The sequence below is a fragment of the Moschus berezovskii genome, chromosome 5 (assembly GCF_049115385.1).
Source record: "Moschus berezovskii isolate FMDL1 chromosome 5, NW_MosBer_1.0, whole genome shotgun sequence".
In the NCBI taxonomy this organism is placed as follows: domain Eukaryota; kingdom Metazoa; phylum Chordata; class Mammalia; order Artiodactyla; family Moschidae; genus Moschus; species Moschus berezovskii.
The window spans coordinates 100,091,219-100,106,778 of NC_142464.1; the positions used below are offsets into that span (position 1 = coordinate 100,091,219).

The 15,560-nt window shown below is 40.6% G+C and overlaps 1 protein-coding gene across 1 annotated transcript in view; it reads right to left on the reverse strand.

The window, feature by feature from the left end:
- Positions 1–9,360: 9,360 nt before the first annotated feature.
- Positions 9,361–15,560, reverse strand: part of PPEF2 (protein phosphatase with EF-hand domain 2) — a 56,985-nt gene continuing 50,785 nt past the window's right edge. Inside the window, 2 exon segments of the mRNA XM_088836399.1 lie at positions 9,361–12,955; positions 15,250–15,337. Of these exon segments, the coding sequence (XP_088692525.1) occupies positions 12,702–12,955; positions 15,250–15,337 (342 nt within the window). The 3' untranslated portion in view covers positions 9,361–12,701.

The window sequence follows — 15,560 nt, forward strand, 5'->3', positions numbered from 1 at the left end:
TAAATTCTTTTCCCATATAGATCATTACAGAGTATTGATTAGACTTCTTTGTGCTATACAACAAGCCCTTTTTAGTTATCTATTTTATATATAGTAGTGTGTGTATGTCAATCCCAGTCTCCCAGTTAATCCTTCTCCCCACCTTTCCCCACTGATAACCACAAGTTTTTCTACATCTGTAGCTCTACTTCCATTTTGTAAATAAATTAATTTGTGCCTTTTTTTTTTAAGACCCAGGCTTAAAAGTTTGCTTAGAACTACTCATCGAAATTGATGAGAAGACTGGTTCTCAACCCTCGAAGTTGAATCAATCACTTGTGAAGCTCTAAACAAGCAAACAAATCCCTATAACCAAGACTATGACTTAATTGGTCTGGGTGGATGCCCAGGCACTGGTGTTTTTAATGTGTACCCACGGTTGATAAACATGAAGTTAGACAAAGCAAGGCTCATGTTCCGTCTTTGTATTCACAGTGCCTAACACAGTATCTGGCTCTTCATAAATGTTTATGGAATGTCTGTGTGAATAAATGAATTAGTGTTATCACATGAACTACTAATAGTAAATCAAGTAGTATGTCATGTAGCACTCAAGTAATATGTCATGGGTTTAAAAATACTTTTATAGGCTTCTTTCATTTAAGTCTTCTGACTCCCCTGGAAAATACTGGGTCTGTCGAGTCCAACTCTTTGTGACCTCACTGTATCCCACCAGGTTCCTCTGTTCATGGATTCTCCAGGCATGAATACTGGAGTGGGTAGCCATTTCCTTCTCCAGGGGGTCTTCCCGACCCAAGGATCGGGAGATTTTTTACCATCTGAGCCACCAAGGAAGCCCTAAATGAATTAGTGTTATCACATAAACTATTAATAGCACTTGGTAGTATGTCTTGGGTTTCAAAATACTCTTTTATATGTTCCTTTCATTTAAGTCTTGTGACTCCCCTGGAAAATACTGATGTGATACGCATTTACACTTGAGGACAGAGGCTTAATGAGATTAGGTGGTTTCCCCTCCCAAATCCCACAAAACTGATAAACTGTGTTTAACCCTCATCCACAGAAATTTCATGACTGCTCTGGTTCTCATCTGGCTCCAGTAGTGCTTTGTCAAGTATGTCATTTATTCCTCCCACCTTAACACTGATGTCTAACTTTATGTTGTTGTTTTTTTTAATTTTTTTTAACTTTATGCTTTAAAGTAACATTCAAACAGAAAATTATTTAAAAAAAACACAAACGTATAATTAACTCGTGTAATCACCCAGCTTCAAACAAGAATCAATTTAGGGTCAATGTGATTTTATCTACACCCCCACACAATGCCCCATCTCTTGAAACAAATACCAGTAAATATTCCAGTGTGTTTCTCTAAGGACTTAAAAACAAAATAACCTCAGTGTCATTATCATACCTAAAAAGTTAACAGTAATACATAAATATCATCAAATATCCAGTCAGTGGGGCTTCCCTGGTGGTTCAGTGTAAAGAATCCGCCTGCCAAGCAGGAGCTGCGGGTTTGATCCCTGGGTTGGGAAGATCCCCTGGAGAAGGGAATGGTAATCTACTCCAGTATTCTTGCCTGGAGAATCCCATGGACAGAGGAGCCTGGCAGGAGACAGTCCATGGGGTCTCAAAGAGTTGGACACAACTTCAGTTCAGTTCAGTTCAGTCGCTCAGTCGTGTCCGACTCTCCGCGACCCCATGAATCACAGCACGCCAGGCCTCCCTGTCCATCACCAACTCCCGGAGTACACTCAAACTCATGTCCACAGAGTCGGTGATGCCATCCAGCCATCTCATTCTCCGTCGTCCCCTTCTCCTCCCGCCCCCAACCTTTCCCAGCATCAGAGTCTTTTCCAGTGAGTCAGCTCGTCTCATGAGGTGGCCAAAGTATTGGAGTTTCAGCTTTAGCATCAGTCCCTCCAATGAACATCCAGGATTGATCTCCTTTAGAATGGAATGGTTGGATCTCCTTGCAGTATAAGGGACTCTCAAGAGTCTTCTCCAACACCACAGTTCAAAAGCATCGATTCTTCGGCGATCAGCTTTCTTCACAGTCCAACTCTCACATCCATACATGACCACGGGAAAAACCATTGCCTTGACCAGACGGACCTTGGTTGGCAAAGTAATGTCTCTGCTTTTTAATATACTATCAAGGTTGGTCATAACTTTCCTTCCAAGGAGCAAGCGTCTTTTAATTTCATGGCTGCAATCAGCATCTGCAGTGATTTTGGAACCCAAAAAAATAAAGTCTGACACTGTTTCCACTGTTTTTCCATCTATTTCCCATTAGCAACCGAGTAAAAGCACAATCCAGTCAGTATTCACACATCTTTGTCTTTTTTTCCCCAAACAGTTTTTTTGATTAGGGGTCTAAATAAGTTCTATACGTTGCAGTTGTTTGATATGGCTCTTAAGTCTCTTCTAATCTGAGGGTTTTCCCTTCATCTCTTTTTGTCTGTCTCTTTATAATTTATTTGTTGAAGAAACCAGGTCATATGTCACATACTGCCCCCAGTTGTCTGGGTTTTGCTGACTGTAAATTGCTCTTGTATTTCATACTGTCCCTTGGGCTCTGTAGTGCCTATAATTTAGTAGATAGATCCAGAAGTTTGATCAGATTGGGGTTGGATTCCCAGTCCTCCCCCAACCCTCCAAATACCTTCCTAAGTGCTGGAAAAGTATTGCCTGAAGGCAGAAATTTTGGAAGCAAAATCAGTAGTGAAGGCCAGGCAGCCAATACACATAAATTCATGGCCCAGGAGGAAGACAGGGCCTGCCTGTGGCCATGGTGTGACCAGCCCCTGCCAGGAGGATCCCTGTCCCAGGTCAGGGTCCAGGTGCAGTCCTGCCTCCCTCAGACATCCTGCCTCTACCTGGGTGATTGTGCCTCTCCTTTCCTGATTGTTGCCACTTGGCACCGAGTATGGCATCTGCAGTTCAGTGGGCTCTTCCCCAAGTCAGCATTTCCCTGAGACCAGATGACATCTGTATTTCTAGCTAGTTGGGATCATCAGAGGGATCAGCTTTTTCTACAGTTTTGTGACACAGAACATTTGGTCAGAGTGACATCTAGTGGCTTTAAATATACAATTTATTGAGGTGTAGGGCACCCCCCTCTTTTTTCTCTTGACTACACTGCTGCCTTGGCCACTTCATGCGAAGAGTTGACTCACTGGAAAAGACTCTGATGCTGGGAGGGATTGGGGGCAGGAGGAGAAGGGGACGACAGAGAATGAGATGGCTGGATGGCCTTACCGACTCGATGGACATGAGTTTGAGTGAACTCCGGGAGTTGGTGATGGACAGGGAGGCCTGGCGTGCTGCGATTCATGGGGTCGCAAAGAGTCGGACATGACTGAGCGACTGAACTGGACTGAACTGAACACTGCTGCCAGTGGGATCTTAGTCCCCCACCCCTCCTCCGCCTCCCCACAGCGGAAGCACTGAGTCTTAACTATTGGACCGCCAAGTAAGTCCTCAGTTCAGTTCAGTTCAATCACTGAGTCATGTCCGACTCTTTGCAACCCCATGAATCACAGCACGCCAGGCCTCCCTGTCCATCACCAGCTCCCGGAGTTCACTCAAACTCATGTCCATCGAGTCGGTGATGCCATCCAGGTCCTAGGGGCCCTTTATTGAAGGAACATCAAACTGTAGTTTGGTTTTAAATTTTGTATTTTTTAATTACAAAAGTATCTCACAATCAGAAGAAAAATCTTAAAGGATACTGAATAGTAAGTAGCCTTGGCAATTAAATTTGTTTCCAGAATTTCACTCAAAACTTTCCTTGCGCACTGTGTGAGTAGAAAGTGGAAGTCCCACAAAACCCACACCCCAGGAGTAGCCTCAGCTAATGGGTGATAGTTCTCTTTAATAGCTGCCTACTATTTCATAAATTTTTTTCACCCTATTCCTCATCAATGAACTTTGGGGTAGATTGTAAATGTTTTTTTTTGCTATTACAAACAATGCTGCCAAGAACATCTGTGAACTTGTGATTTTTATACTCTCGAGAGTGTTTTCGAAGATGGTAATCTTGAAGTCAAATTACTGGGACAAAGAGAATAAATATTTTTTGCATCAGTTTACACCTCTACCCACAATGTATGAAGGTACAGTTGCCCCGTGTGCTCAGATCAGTACATTATCATTTAAATACAAACCTGTGCAGCTTATTTTGATCTTTTTTTTGTTGTTGCCATGACTAGGTTGGGTTCTGTGTGATACAGGTTTTTCTGTTAATCTTCCTAGAAACATTTCATGCTGAGTTTGTAATTTGTGTGTCTGTGATCAGTTGTGTCTGACTCTTTGCGACCCTATGGACTTGTAGACTGCCAGGTTCTTCTGTCTGTGGAATTTTCCAGGCAAGAAATAGTGGAGTGGGTTGCTGTTTCCTGCTCCAGGGGATCTTCCCAACCAAGGGATCAAACCAGTGTTTCTTGCATCTCCTGCATTGGCAGGCAGATTCTTCACCACTATACCACCTGGGAAGCCATTTGTATCCTAGTGGTGAACAAACCTAGAAAGAAGGAAATTTTTGACCCTTATTAATAGTAACAAATGTTATCTGTGGAGTGTCTGGCCAGGTTGCTGGAGACTCAGGGAGAATAGGATATGAACCCTCCCTTATGTTACTGGGGAGTCAGTGAAGCCAGCATGTAAGCCAGTCATTGTGAGAGTGTGAGTCAATCTCTAGTGGGAGGAACCTCAGGCCAGCTGGATGGAGGAGAGGATGGCTCCCTGGAAGGCCTCACAGAGGAGAAGGCATTTGAGCTGGGTCTTGAACAATGAGGCCAGGCCAACAGATGGGGAGGGTTGGGTGGATCAGGAAGCCAATATGTGAATAGTAGGGTATAACTGGGGGACGAGATCCAAGTGGCTAGAAAGAGTTTGGGAAGCAGCTCAGATTTTAGACCATAGAGATGGACACAGGCTGGGTAACAGAGTTTGTACTTTGAGAGTCTGGTGTTTCTCAAACTCTGGACTCTATTTAAAAAAACAACATTACCCCAGTGCTCTAATTGAAAAATCAATATCCTTTGCTATAAATGTAAGATACCATAACAACAACTTTGGTAAAAAAGGAAAAAAAAGAAAAAATCCAAGTGAGTACCTTTGAAATAGTTTAATATTACAATATATATAACAATGAATCTAATGTTTAAAAAATACACACCTAAAATTATCTTCATCTGGGAAAATAAAGATTTATAATGAAGAGATTCAGCTCTGTGCCTTAGTTTCAGACCAAGATGAGGGTTCTGTCAAGACAGTTCTGTTTCTGATTTTGTGTTAATTAACCCTAGACCCCAACACACCTGTGGGTATGTTAACCACCACCCCCATCCCCCACCCCACCCCTGCCCCACCTACCTGGTAAAGAGCAGGAGCAGGGATCTCAGATGACCACCCAAGTCCCACAACTGGGAATCAAAATCTAGTGTCTTCTGACTCCAGATTCTCATACGAGGCTGATGCTTGACGCAAGGAAAACTTACTAACACCTATTAGCTCTCCGAAAACAGGACTAAGCGGCCTCTAGGAGCAGGGACCTCCTGCCTGGAGCATTCCAGCGCACGTGCTAAGTAGCTTCAGTCGTGTCCGACTCTTTGTGACCCTATGGACTGCAGCTAGCCAGGCTTCTCTGTCCATGGGATTCTCCAGGCAGGAATACTAGAGTGGGTTGCTGTGCCCTCCTCCAGGGGATCCTCCTGACCCAGGGATCGAACCCACATCTCTTACGTCTAACCTCCACTGGCAGGCGGGTTTTTTACTAGCACCACCTGGGAAGCCCGTTCCAGCACATACCTGCCTGTAAAGTGGTGGTGAGATTGTAGGTTAGTGTCTAAAGTCTGTGTCTGGAAATATTTCAAGACACTTGCTCAGAGATTAAGAAACTTACAACCTTGTTTGAATCATTAAAGCATAGATAAAAGGTTTTGACTTCTACAGAAATAAATGTTCACTTTTAAAGCAATGATTGTTAAGAGGTTTAAGGAATTCTAACTGTGTGTGAATTCTGTGTCCAACAGCAGTAGTATTAATAATTGCTTTAAAAAACTTCTAAAATATTTATAATTTGATGATATGTCAAAAATCTTGAAATAGAAAAAGACTTAGTATATTCTTTTCTTTATATGATGGTCATTTTTATTTGTTTTTTTTTTGGCTGTGCTGGGTCTTGGTTGCTGCATGCTGTGAGCTGTTTGTAAATTTTGGAGACTAATCCCTTATCAGTCACATCATTTGCAAATGTTTTCTCCCAGTCTATGGGTTGTCTTTTCTGTTTTGTTTATTGTTTCCTTTTCCTATGCAAAAGCTTTTGAGTTTAAGTAGGTCCCAGTTGTTTTGTCAGTTTGATTTTGATAATGTACGGTGGCTAAGATGTCACCACTGGGGAAGGCTGGCAGTTTCCTCTTCTAAATCTAAAATTATTAGGTTTCTGAATTGGCCTCTCATACTTAGTTCAGTTCAGTTCAGTTCAGTTCAGTCGCTCAGTCGTGTCCGACTCTCCGCGATCCCATGAATCACAGCATGCCAGGCCTCCCTGTCCATCACCAACTCCCGGAGTTCACTCAAACTCATGTCCACAGAGTCGGTGATGCCATCCAGCCATCTCATTCTCCGTCGTCCCCTTCTCCTCCCGCCCCCAACCTTTCCCAGCATCAGAGTCTTTTCCAGTGAGTCAACTCGCCGCATGAGGTGGCCAAAGTATTGCAGTTTCAGCTTTAGCATCAGTCCCTCCAATGAACACCCAGGATTGATCTCCTTTAGAATGGACTGGTTGGATCTCCTTGCAGTATAAGGGACTCTCAAGAGTCTTCTCCAACACCACAGTTCAAAAGCATCGATTCTTCGGCGATCAGCTTTCTTCACAGTCCAACTCTCACATCCATACATGACCACGGGAAAAACCATTGCCTTGACTAGACGGACCTTGGTTGGCAAAGTAATGTCTCTGCTTTTTAATATACTATCAAGGTTGGTCATAACTTTCCTTCCAAGGAGCAAGCGTCTTTTAATTTCATGGCTGCAATCAGCATCTGCAGTGATTTTGGAGCCCAAAAAAATAAAGTCTGACACTGTTTCCACTGTTTCCCCATCTATTTCTCATGAAGTGATGGGACCAGATGCCATGATCTTTGTTTTCTGAATGTTGAGCTTCAAGCCAACCTTTTCACTCTCCTCTTTCACTTTCATCAAGAGGCTTTTGAGTTCCTCTTCGCTTTCTGCCATAAGGGTAGTGTCATCTGCATATCTGAGGTTATTGATATTTCTCCCAGCAATCTTGATTCCAGCTTGTGCTTCTTCCAGCCCAGCATTTCTCATGATGTACTCTGCATATAAGTTAAATAAGCAAGGTGACAATATTCAACCTTGACGTACACCTTTTCCTATTTGGAACCAGTCTGTTGTTCCATGTACAGTTCTAACTGTTGCTTCCTGACCTGCATACAGGTTTCTCAAGAGGCAGGTCAGGTGGTCTGGGATTCCCATCTCTTTCAGAATGTTCCACAGTTTATTGTGATCCACACAGTCAAAGGCTTTGGCATAGTCAATGAAGCAGAAATAGATGTTTTTCTGGAACTCTCTTGCTTTCTCCATGATCCAGCGGATATTGGCAATTTGATCTCTGGTGCCTCTGCCTTTTCTAAAACCTGCTTGAACATCTGGGAGTTCACGGTTTACATACTGCTGAAGCCTGGCTTGGAGAATTTTGAGCATAACTTTACTAGCATGTGAGATGAGTGCAATTGTGCGGTAGTTTGAGCATTCTTTGGCATTGCCTTTCTTTGGGATTGGAATGAAGACTGACCTCTTCCAGTCCTGTGGCCACTGCTGAGTTTTCCAAATCTGCTGGCATATTGAGTGAAGCACTTTCACAGCATCATCTATCAAGACTTGAAATAGCTCAACTGGAATTCCATCACCTCCACTAGCTTTGTTAGTAGTGATGCTTTCTAAGGCCCACTTGACTTCACATTCCAAGATGTCTGGCTCTAGGTGAGTGATCACGTTATCGTGACTATCTTGGTCGTGAAGATCTTTTTTGTACAGTTCTTCTGTGTATTCCTGCCACCTCTTCTTAATATCTTCTGCTTCTGTTAGGTCCATACCATTTCTGTCCTTTATCGAGCCCATCTTTGCATGAAAAGTTCCCTTGGAATCTCTAATTTTCTTGAAGAGGTCTCTTGTTTTTCCTATTCTGTTGTTTTCCTCATACTTAGTTCAGTTCAGTTCAGTCGCTCAGTCGTGTCCGACTCTCCACGACCCCATGAATCACAGCACTCCAGGCCTCCCTGTCCATCACCAACTCCCGGAGTACACTCAAACTCATGTCCACAGAGTCGGTGATGCCATCCAGCCATCTCACTCTCGGTCGTCCCCTTCTCCTCCTGCCCCCAACCTTTCCCAGCATCAGAGTCTTTTCCAGTGAGTCAACTCGCCGCATGAGGTGGCCAAAGTATTGCAGTTTCAGCTTTAGCATCAGTCCCTCCATTGAACACCCAGGATTGATCTCCTTTAGAATGGACTGGTTGGATCTCCTTGCAGTATAAGGGACTCTCAAGAGTCTTCTCCAGCACCACAGTTCAAAAGCATCAATTCTTCGGCGATCAGCTTTCTTCACAGTCCAACTCTCACATCCATACATGACCATGGGAAAAACCATTGCCTTGACTAGACGGACCTTGGTTGGCAAAGTAATGTGTCTGCTTTTTAATATACTATCAAGGTTGGTCATAACTTTCCTTCCAAGGAGCAAGCGTCTTTTAATTTCATGGCTGCAGTCAGCATCTGCAGTGATTTTGGAGCCCAAAAAAATAAAGTCTGACACTGTTTCCACTGTTTTTCCATCTATTTCCCATGAAGTGATGGGACCAGATGCCATGATCTTTGTTTTCTGAATGTTGATACTTAGTTATGCCACTGCAAACAGCAGGTAATGTCTTACCAAATAATCATCCTTCTCTATTGCAGGGTAAACCAGTTAGATAAGCAGTATTGGAGCCTGGCTGCACTGACAAAAATGATCTCTTGCCTGGGAATCTAGCCTAAGAAGATGTATAATTTGAAAGATTTTTATGAAACAAGCCATATGCATAAAGTTTTGAACCAGTGTTATTTATAGTAACGAAAAACTGGAAATACATGTTTAACAATTGGCGAATGGCTGACTAGATTATATTACATCTATGTGAAATTATGCAGCCATTAAATAAATAATCATGAAGACTATGTAACAACACAGATGTGAATTTATAAAACGAGCAGAACATTGAGCTACATAAACATTATAGTTATAACAAGAAAAAATAAGGAAAAGGATACATATGTTTTGGTCATGGGATTACACAATTTCTTATAACTTTATCAATAAGACATTATAAAAACAATAAATAAAAGGTATACAATGAAAACAATGAAGGGGTTGAATTATTAGTGGTTCTTAACTCGGAGAAGGCAATGGCAAGCCACTCCAGTACTGTTGCCTAGAAAATCCCATGGACGGAGGAGCCTGGTAGGCTGCAGTCCGTGGGATCGCTAACAGTCGGACACGACTGAGCGACTTCACTTTCACTTTTCACTTTCACACATTGGAGAAGGAAATGGCAACCCACTCCAGTGTTCTTGCCTGGAGAATCCCAGGGACAGGGGAGCCTGGTGGGCTTCCGTCTTAGGGGTCACACAGAGTCGGACACGACTGAAGTGACTCAGCAGCAGCAGCAACTGGGGTAGACCTCAGAATTTCAGAATACTTACACCTGGGTGCTACTTTGTGAAAATCCTGAGATGGGGCTGAGGACCTATATATTTAAAAATAATCTCATCCTCCATACCCACTACACAGGTGATACTTTTTAAATTGAAGCAGAGTTGATTTACGTTATGTTCATTTCTGCAGTACAGCAGAGTGACTCGGTTGTATATATACATTCCTTTTACTGTTCTTTTCTGGTTTATTACTGTTTTTATTTATTACTGTTCTATGGTTTATTACAGGATATTGAATATAGTTCCCTGTGCTATACAGTAGGACCTTGTTGTTTATCCATTGTTTATGTCATATTTTGCATCTACTAACTCCAAATTCCCAGTCCATCACTCCCCTGTCTACCCACCTGCACAACCACAAGTCTGTTCTCTATATCTATGAGTTTATTTCAGTCTTGTAGATATATTCATTTAGAGTCTACATATAAGTGATAGCACATGGTATTTGTTTTTCTCTTTCTGACTTATGTACTTAGTGCGATAATCTCTAGGTCCACCCATGTTGCTGCAAATGGCATTATTTTGTTCTTTTTTATGACTGAAGTATTCCACTGGGAGTGGAATTTATGGGCGTAGTATTCCACTGTGTATAAACATTGCATCTTCTCTATCTGTTGATGGGCATTTAGGTTGTTTCCATGTCTTGGCTATTGTAAATAGGGCTCCTGTGAACATAGGGGTGCATGTATCTTTTTGAATTATAGTTTTGTCTGGATATATGCCCAGGAGTAGCATTGTTGGATCACATAGTAATTCTATTTTTAGCTTACTGAGGAACTTCAATATTGTTTTCCACAGTGGCTGCACCAACTTACACTCCCACCAACAGTGGACGAGGGTTCCCTTTTCTCTACACACTCTCTAGCATTTGTTATTTGTAGACTTTTTAATGATGGTCATTCTGACAGGTGTGAGGTGGTACCTTATTATAGTTTTGATTTGCATTTCTCTAATAATTAGCAATGTTGAGCATGTGCCTATTGGCCATCTATATGTCTTCTTTGGAAAAATGTCTATTTAGGTCTTCTGCCCATTTTTGATTGGGTTTGTTTTATTGTTGTTGAGTTTTATGAGTTTGTATATTTTGGAAAGTAAACCTTTGTAGGTCATATCATTTGCAGATTTTCCTCCCATTTTACACGGTATCTTTTCATTCTGTTTATGGTTTCCTTTACTGTACAAAAGCTTGTAAGTTTGATTAGGTCCCATTTGTTTATTTTCATTTTTATTTCTGTTGCCTTGAGAGACTGATCTAAGAAAACACTGGTACAATTTATTTCGGAGAATGCCTACAATTGCTTCTAGGAGTTTTATGGTGTCATTTCTTAGGTTTAAGTCCTTAAGGCATTTTGAGTTTATTTTTGTGCATACTGTTAGGGTGTATTCAAACTTCACTGATGCAAAGTTGTAATTCTCCAACTTTGCCAGCACCACTTATTGAAGAGATTGTCTTTTTCCTATTTTATGTTCTTGCTCCTCTGTTGATGATTAATTGACCATAGGTGTGTGGTTTATTTCTGGTCTCTATTCTGTTCCATTGATCTGTGTGTCTGTTTTTGTGCCAAGTCCACACTGTTTTGATTATGGTAGCTCTGTAGTATTGTCTGTAGTCTGGGAGAATTACGCCTCTTGCTTTGTTCTTTTTCTTTAGGATTGGTTTAGCAGTTCTGGTTCTTTTATGGTTCCATATTAATTTTTAGGATTATTTGTTCTAGTCCTATGAAAAATGTCATGGGTAATTTGATAGGGATCACATTAAATCTGTAGATTGCTTTGGGCAGTATTGCCATTTTAACACTATTAATTTTTCTAGTCCAAGAGCATGATACATCTTTCCATTTCTTTGAATCAGCTTTAATTTTCTTTATTAATGTTTTATAGTTCTCAGCATATAAAGCTTTCACTGCCTTGGTCAGGTTTATTCCTAAGTATAAATTTTAAAGGTATTATTTTTTCTTACATTCCCTTTTTGATATTTCATTGTTAGTATAAAATGCAACTGATTTCTGTGTGTTAATTTTGTATCTTGCTACCTCGCCAGATTGATTTATCAATTCTAGTATTTGTGTAGAATCTTTATGGTTTTCTCTATATAATATCATGTTGTCTGCCTATAATGACAGTTTTACCTCTCCCCTTCAAATTTGAATACCATTTATTTCTCTTTATTGTCTGATTGCTGTTGCTCAGACTTCCAATATGATGTTCAATAGAAGTGGTGAGAGTGGGTACTCTTGTCTTGTTCCAGGTTTTAGAGGAAAGGCTTTCAGCTTTTCACTGTTGAGTGTTATATTGGCTGTGGGTTTGTCATAAATAGCTTTTATTATGTTGAAATATGTTCCCCCAATCCAATCTGACAAGAGTTTTTATCATGAATGGATGTTGAACTGTGAAATGCTTTTCCTGCATCTTTTGAGATGATCATGTGGTTTTTGTCTTTTCTTTTGTTGATGTGGTGTTTCCCATTGATTTTGCTTATGCTGAACCATCCTTGTGAACTTGGGATGAATCCTACTTGGTCATGGTGTATGATCATTTTTATGTGGTGTTGTATTCAGTTTGATAATATTTTGTTGAAAAATTTTGCATTATAAATACAAATATCTATAGTTATCAAAGATATTGGCCTGTAATTTTCTTTTTTGGTGGTATCTGTCTGACTTTGGTATCAGGGTGATGGTGGTTTCATAGAATGATCTTTAGGAGTGTCCCCCCTTCAGTCTTTTGGAAAAGTTTGAGAAAGATTGGTAAAAGTTCTTTGGTAGAATTCACCTGAATATACAGGTGATTCTGTTGCATATTGGTAGGCAGATTCTCAGCATAAAGTTCCATGAATTTATGGAGAATAAGGGAGACATTCCAGCAACGAGCTCGGCATTGCTTCTGAGGCACCTTGGACGATGGGGGCAAAGCTGGCCTTACTGGGCACCTCGGCTGCTGCAGTCACTGTTACTACTGTTTGTGACTTGTGGGCAATCTGAGACATCACCCCCTGAGCAGGATTGCTCCACAAGACGGAAGGCCTCCAGGAACTCATTGATGTCAATGTGGCCATCCTTGTTGAAGTCGATGCTCCGGGCAAGGTCACAGATGCAGTCGTCTGTGATGTCAATGTTCATATGAGAGCTGAATAGCTTCCAAGTATGCCTGAACTCGTCCAGTGAGATGGACCCTTACAAGAGAGAGCAAGTCACTTCAGTGAGTCATTCTGGTTTTCAGTGCTCATTTCCTCTGATATCCTTTCAAGGACGCCTGTTCTCTACTGTTAAACAAAGACACACAAGGCCTGCCATCCACTTTAAATTCCCAAGAGGATCACACTAAATCACTTGATCAGTGGTTCTTAGCTAGAAGCAATTTGACTGCTCTCCTTATAGGGACATTTGGAAATGTTTTGAGACAATTTTGATGGTCATGACTGGAGTGGGGGTAGGGTGTTACTGGTATCTAATAGGTAAAGGCCAGGGATGTTACTAAACATCCTAAAATGTATAGGGTACGCCCCAAAACAAAGAATTACTCAAGCACAAATGTTAAGTAATGCCATGCTGAGAAACCCTGCATTAAATCATCTCGAACGTATGCTAATTTATTCTGCTTATAAAAAGCCTAAGGATCTATACATCTATGGTCAGTTAATTTTTTACTAGGATTTCAAGACCATTCAACAGGGGAAAAATAATTTTTTCAACAGATGGTAGAGGACAATTGGATATCCACATGGAAACAATGAAGTGAGACCCCACCTTGCACTGCAAACAAAAATTAACTCAAACAGATCAAAGACCCCACTGTAAAAGCTAAAACTGTAAGACTCTTGGAGGAATACTTAGGTACAAATCTTTGTGACCTTTACATAACATTTTCTTAGATACGATACCAAAAAAATACAAACAGCAAAATAAAAAGAATAAACTGGACTTTTAAAAAATTAAAAACCTTTGTACACCAAAGGCACTACCAAAAAAGTGAAGAGATAACCCATAAAATCAGAAAAAATATTTGCAAATCTTACATCTGATAATGGGCTAATATCCAGAATATATAAAGAACTCTTACAACTCAACAATAAAAAGCTAACCCAATTAAAAAAATGGGCAAAGGATTTGAATAGACATTTCTCACAGAAGATATATACATTTCCAATAAGCACATGAAAAAATGTTCAACTTTGTTAGTTATGAAGGAAATGCAAATCAAAACTATAATGAGATATTTCACACCCGGTAGGATGGCTATGAAAAAAAAAGTTTTAATGAAAAAAAAACAAGTGTTGGTGAGGATATAGAGAAATTAGAACCCTCATATATCGTCAGTAGGAATGTAAAATGGTATAGCCACTGTGGAAAAACAGTCTGGCAATTCCCCAAAAAGTTAAACACAGTTTTACCATATGGTCTAACAATTGCACTCCTGGGAATATATCCAAGAGAACTGAAAACGTATGTTCACACACAAAGTTGTATATGACTGTTCAAAACAATATTATTCATAACAGCCAAAAAGTGGAAACAATCCAACTGTCTATCAACAGATGAATGGATAAACAAAATGTGATATGTTCATACAATAGAATATTATTCAGGTATAAAAAGAAAGAAACTGATACATGCTGCAACATGGGTAATCCTTGAAAATGTGCTAAGTGAAAGAAGCTGGACACAAAAGGCCATGTGTCATGAGTCTATTTCTATGGAATGTCCAGAATAGGCAAATGCACAGATAAAGAAAGCAAACTAATGATGGCCAGGGAGAAGGACCAGGGAATGGGGAGTGACAGTTAATGGGTATGGGTTTCTCTTTAGAATGATAGTTCCACAAGCTTGTATATTTACTAAAGAAGCACATTGTAAATGAGTAAATTATATGGTATGTGAATTACATCTCAAAAAAAGTAATAATACTTGAAAAGGCCTTTGGAACAATGAGGAAATAGGGTGAGGGTATATAAGACTTCCTTGTACTTCCAAGGAGATTTTGTAAACTCCTTGTTAACCTGTAATTATTTAAAAATTTAAATAATACTTTAGGAGTGAGTGCCAAAGCTTTTCTGTTTTAGACACTCTTCATCCCTTTGTGGCAATCTCTGATAGACCTGTAAAGGATATTGCTGCTGCTGCTGCTTCTAAGTCACTTCAGTCATGTCCGACTCTGTGTGACTCCATAGACGGAAGCCCACCAGGCTCCCCCATCCCTGGGATTCTCCAGGCAAGAACACTGAAGTGGGTTGCCATTTCCTTCTCCAGGATATTACAGCTGATATAATTCTTCCTGTAAGATGTTCTCATTCAGTTTGTCTTCATTCTTTTTTGCCCAACCCCGCATCCATAGGGACCGCTCATGTGGCTCAAATACTATTCTAGTTTCTGTTTTTAGCACCGCCACTAATTTTACTCTAAAAGATGCAAGGGTGGGGGTAAAATGCTTGCTACATGTCAGAAGTAACAGGACGGTGTGTGCCTTTACCTGAGTGATCACTGTCTATGATCCTAAAAATGGTCTCCAGGTTGGATCGGTTGCGATACAGTGTTTCCAGCAAACTTGACTGTATGTTCTGCAAGAAAAAAAATCTCAATTTCCTTCTGTCTCTTATGTTTACATTTCTCCTCATACATAATTACCACACCATCAACCCTGATAACAAGACTCCTGAAAGAACTGAAGGTGTTTTATGATCCCTCTACCCTAACCCCCTCCAGCCTACTAAATAACCTGATGGTTTAAGAAGCACCTACCCATGATAAAAAATGTAAAATTCACCAAGATGGTGATGGTTG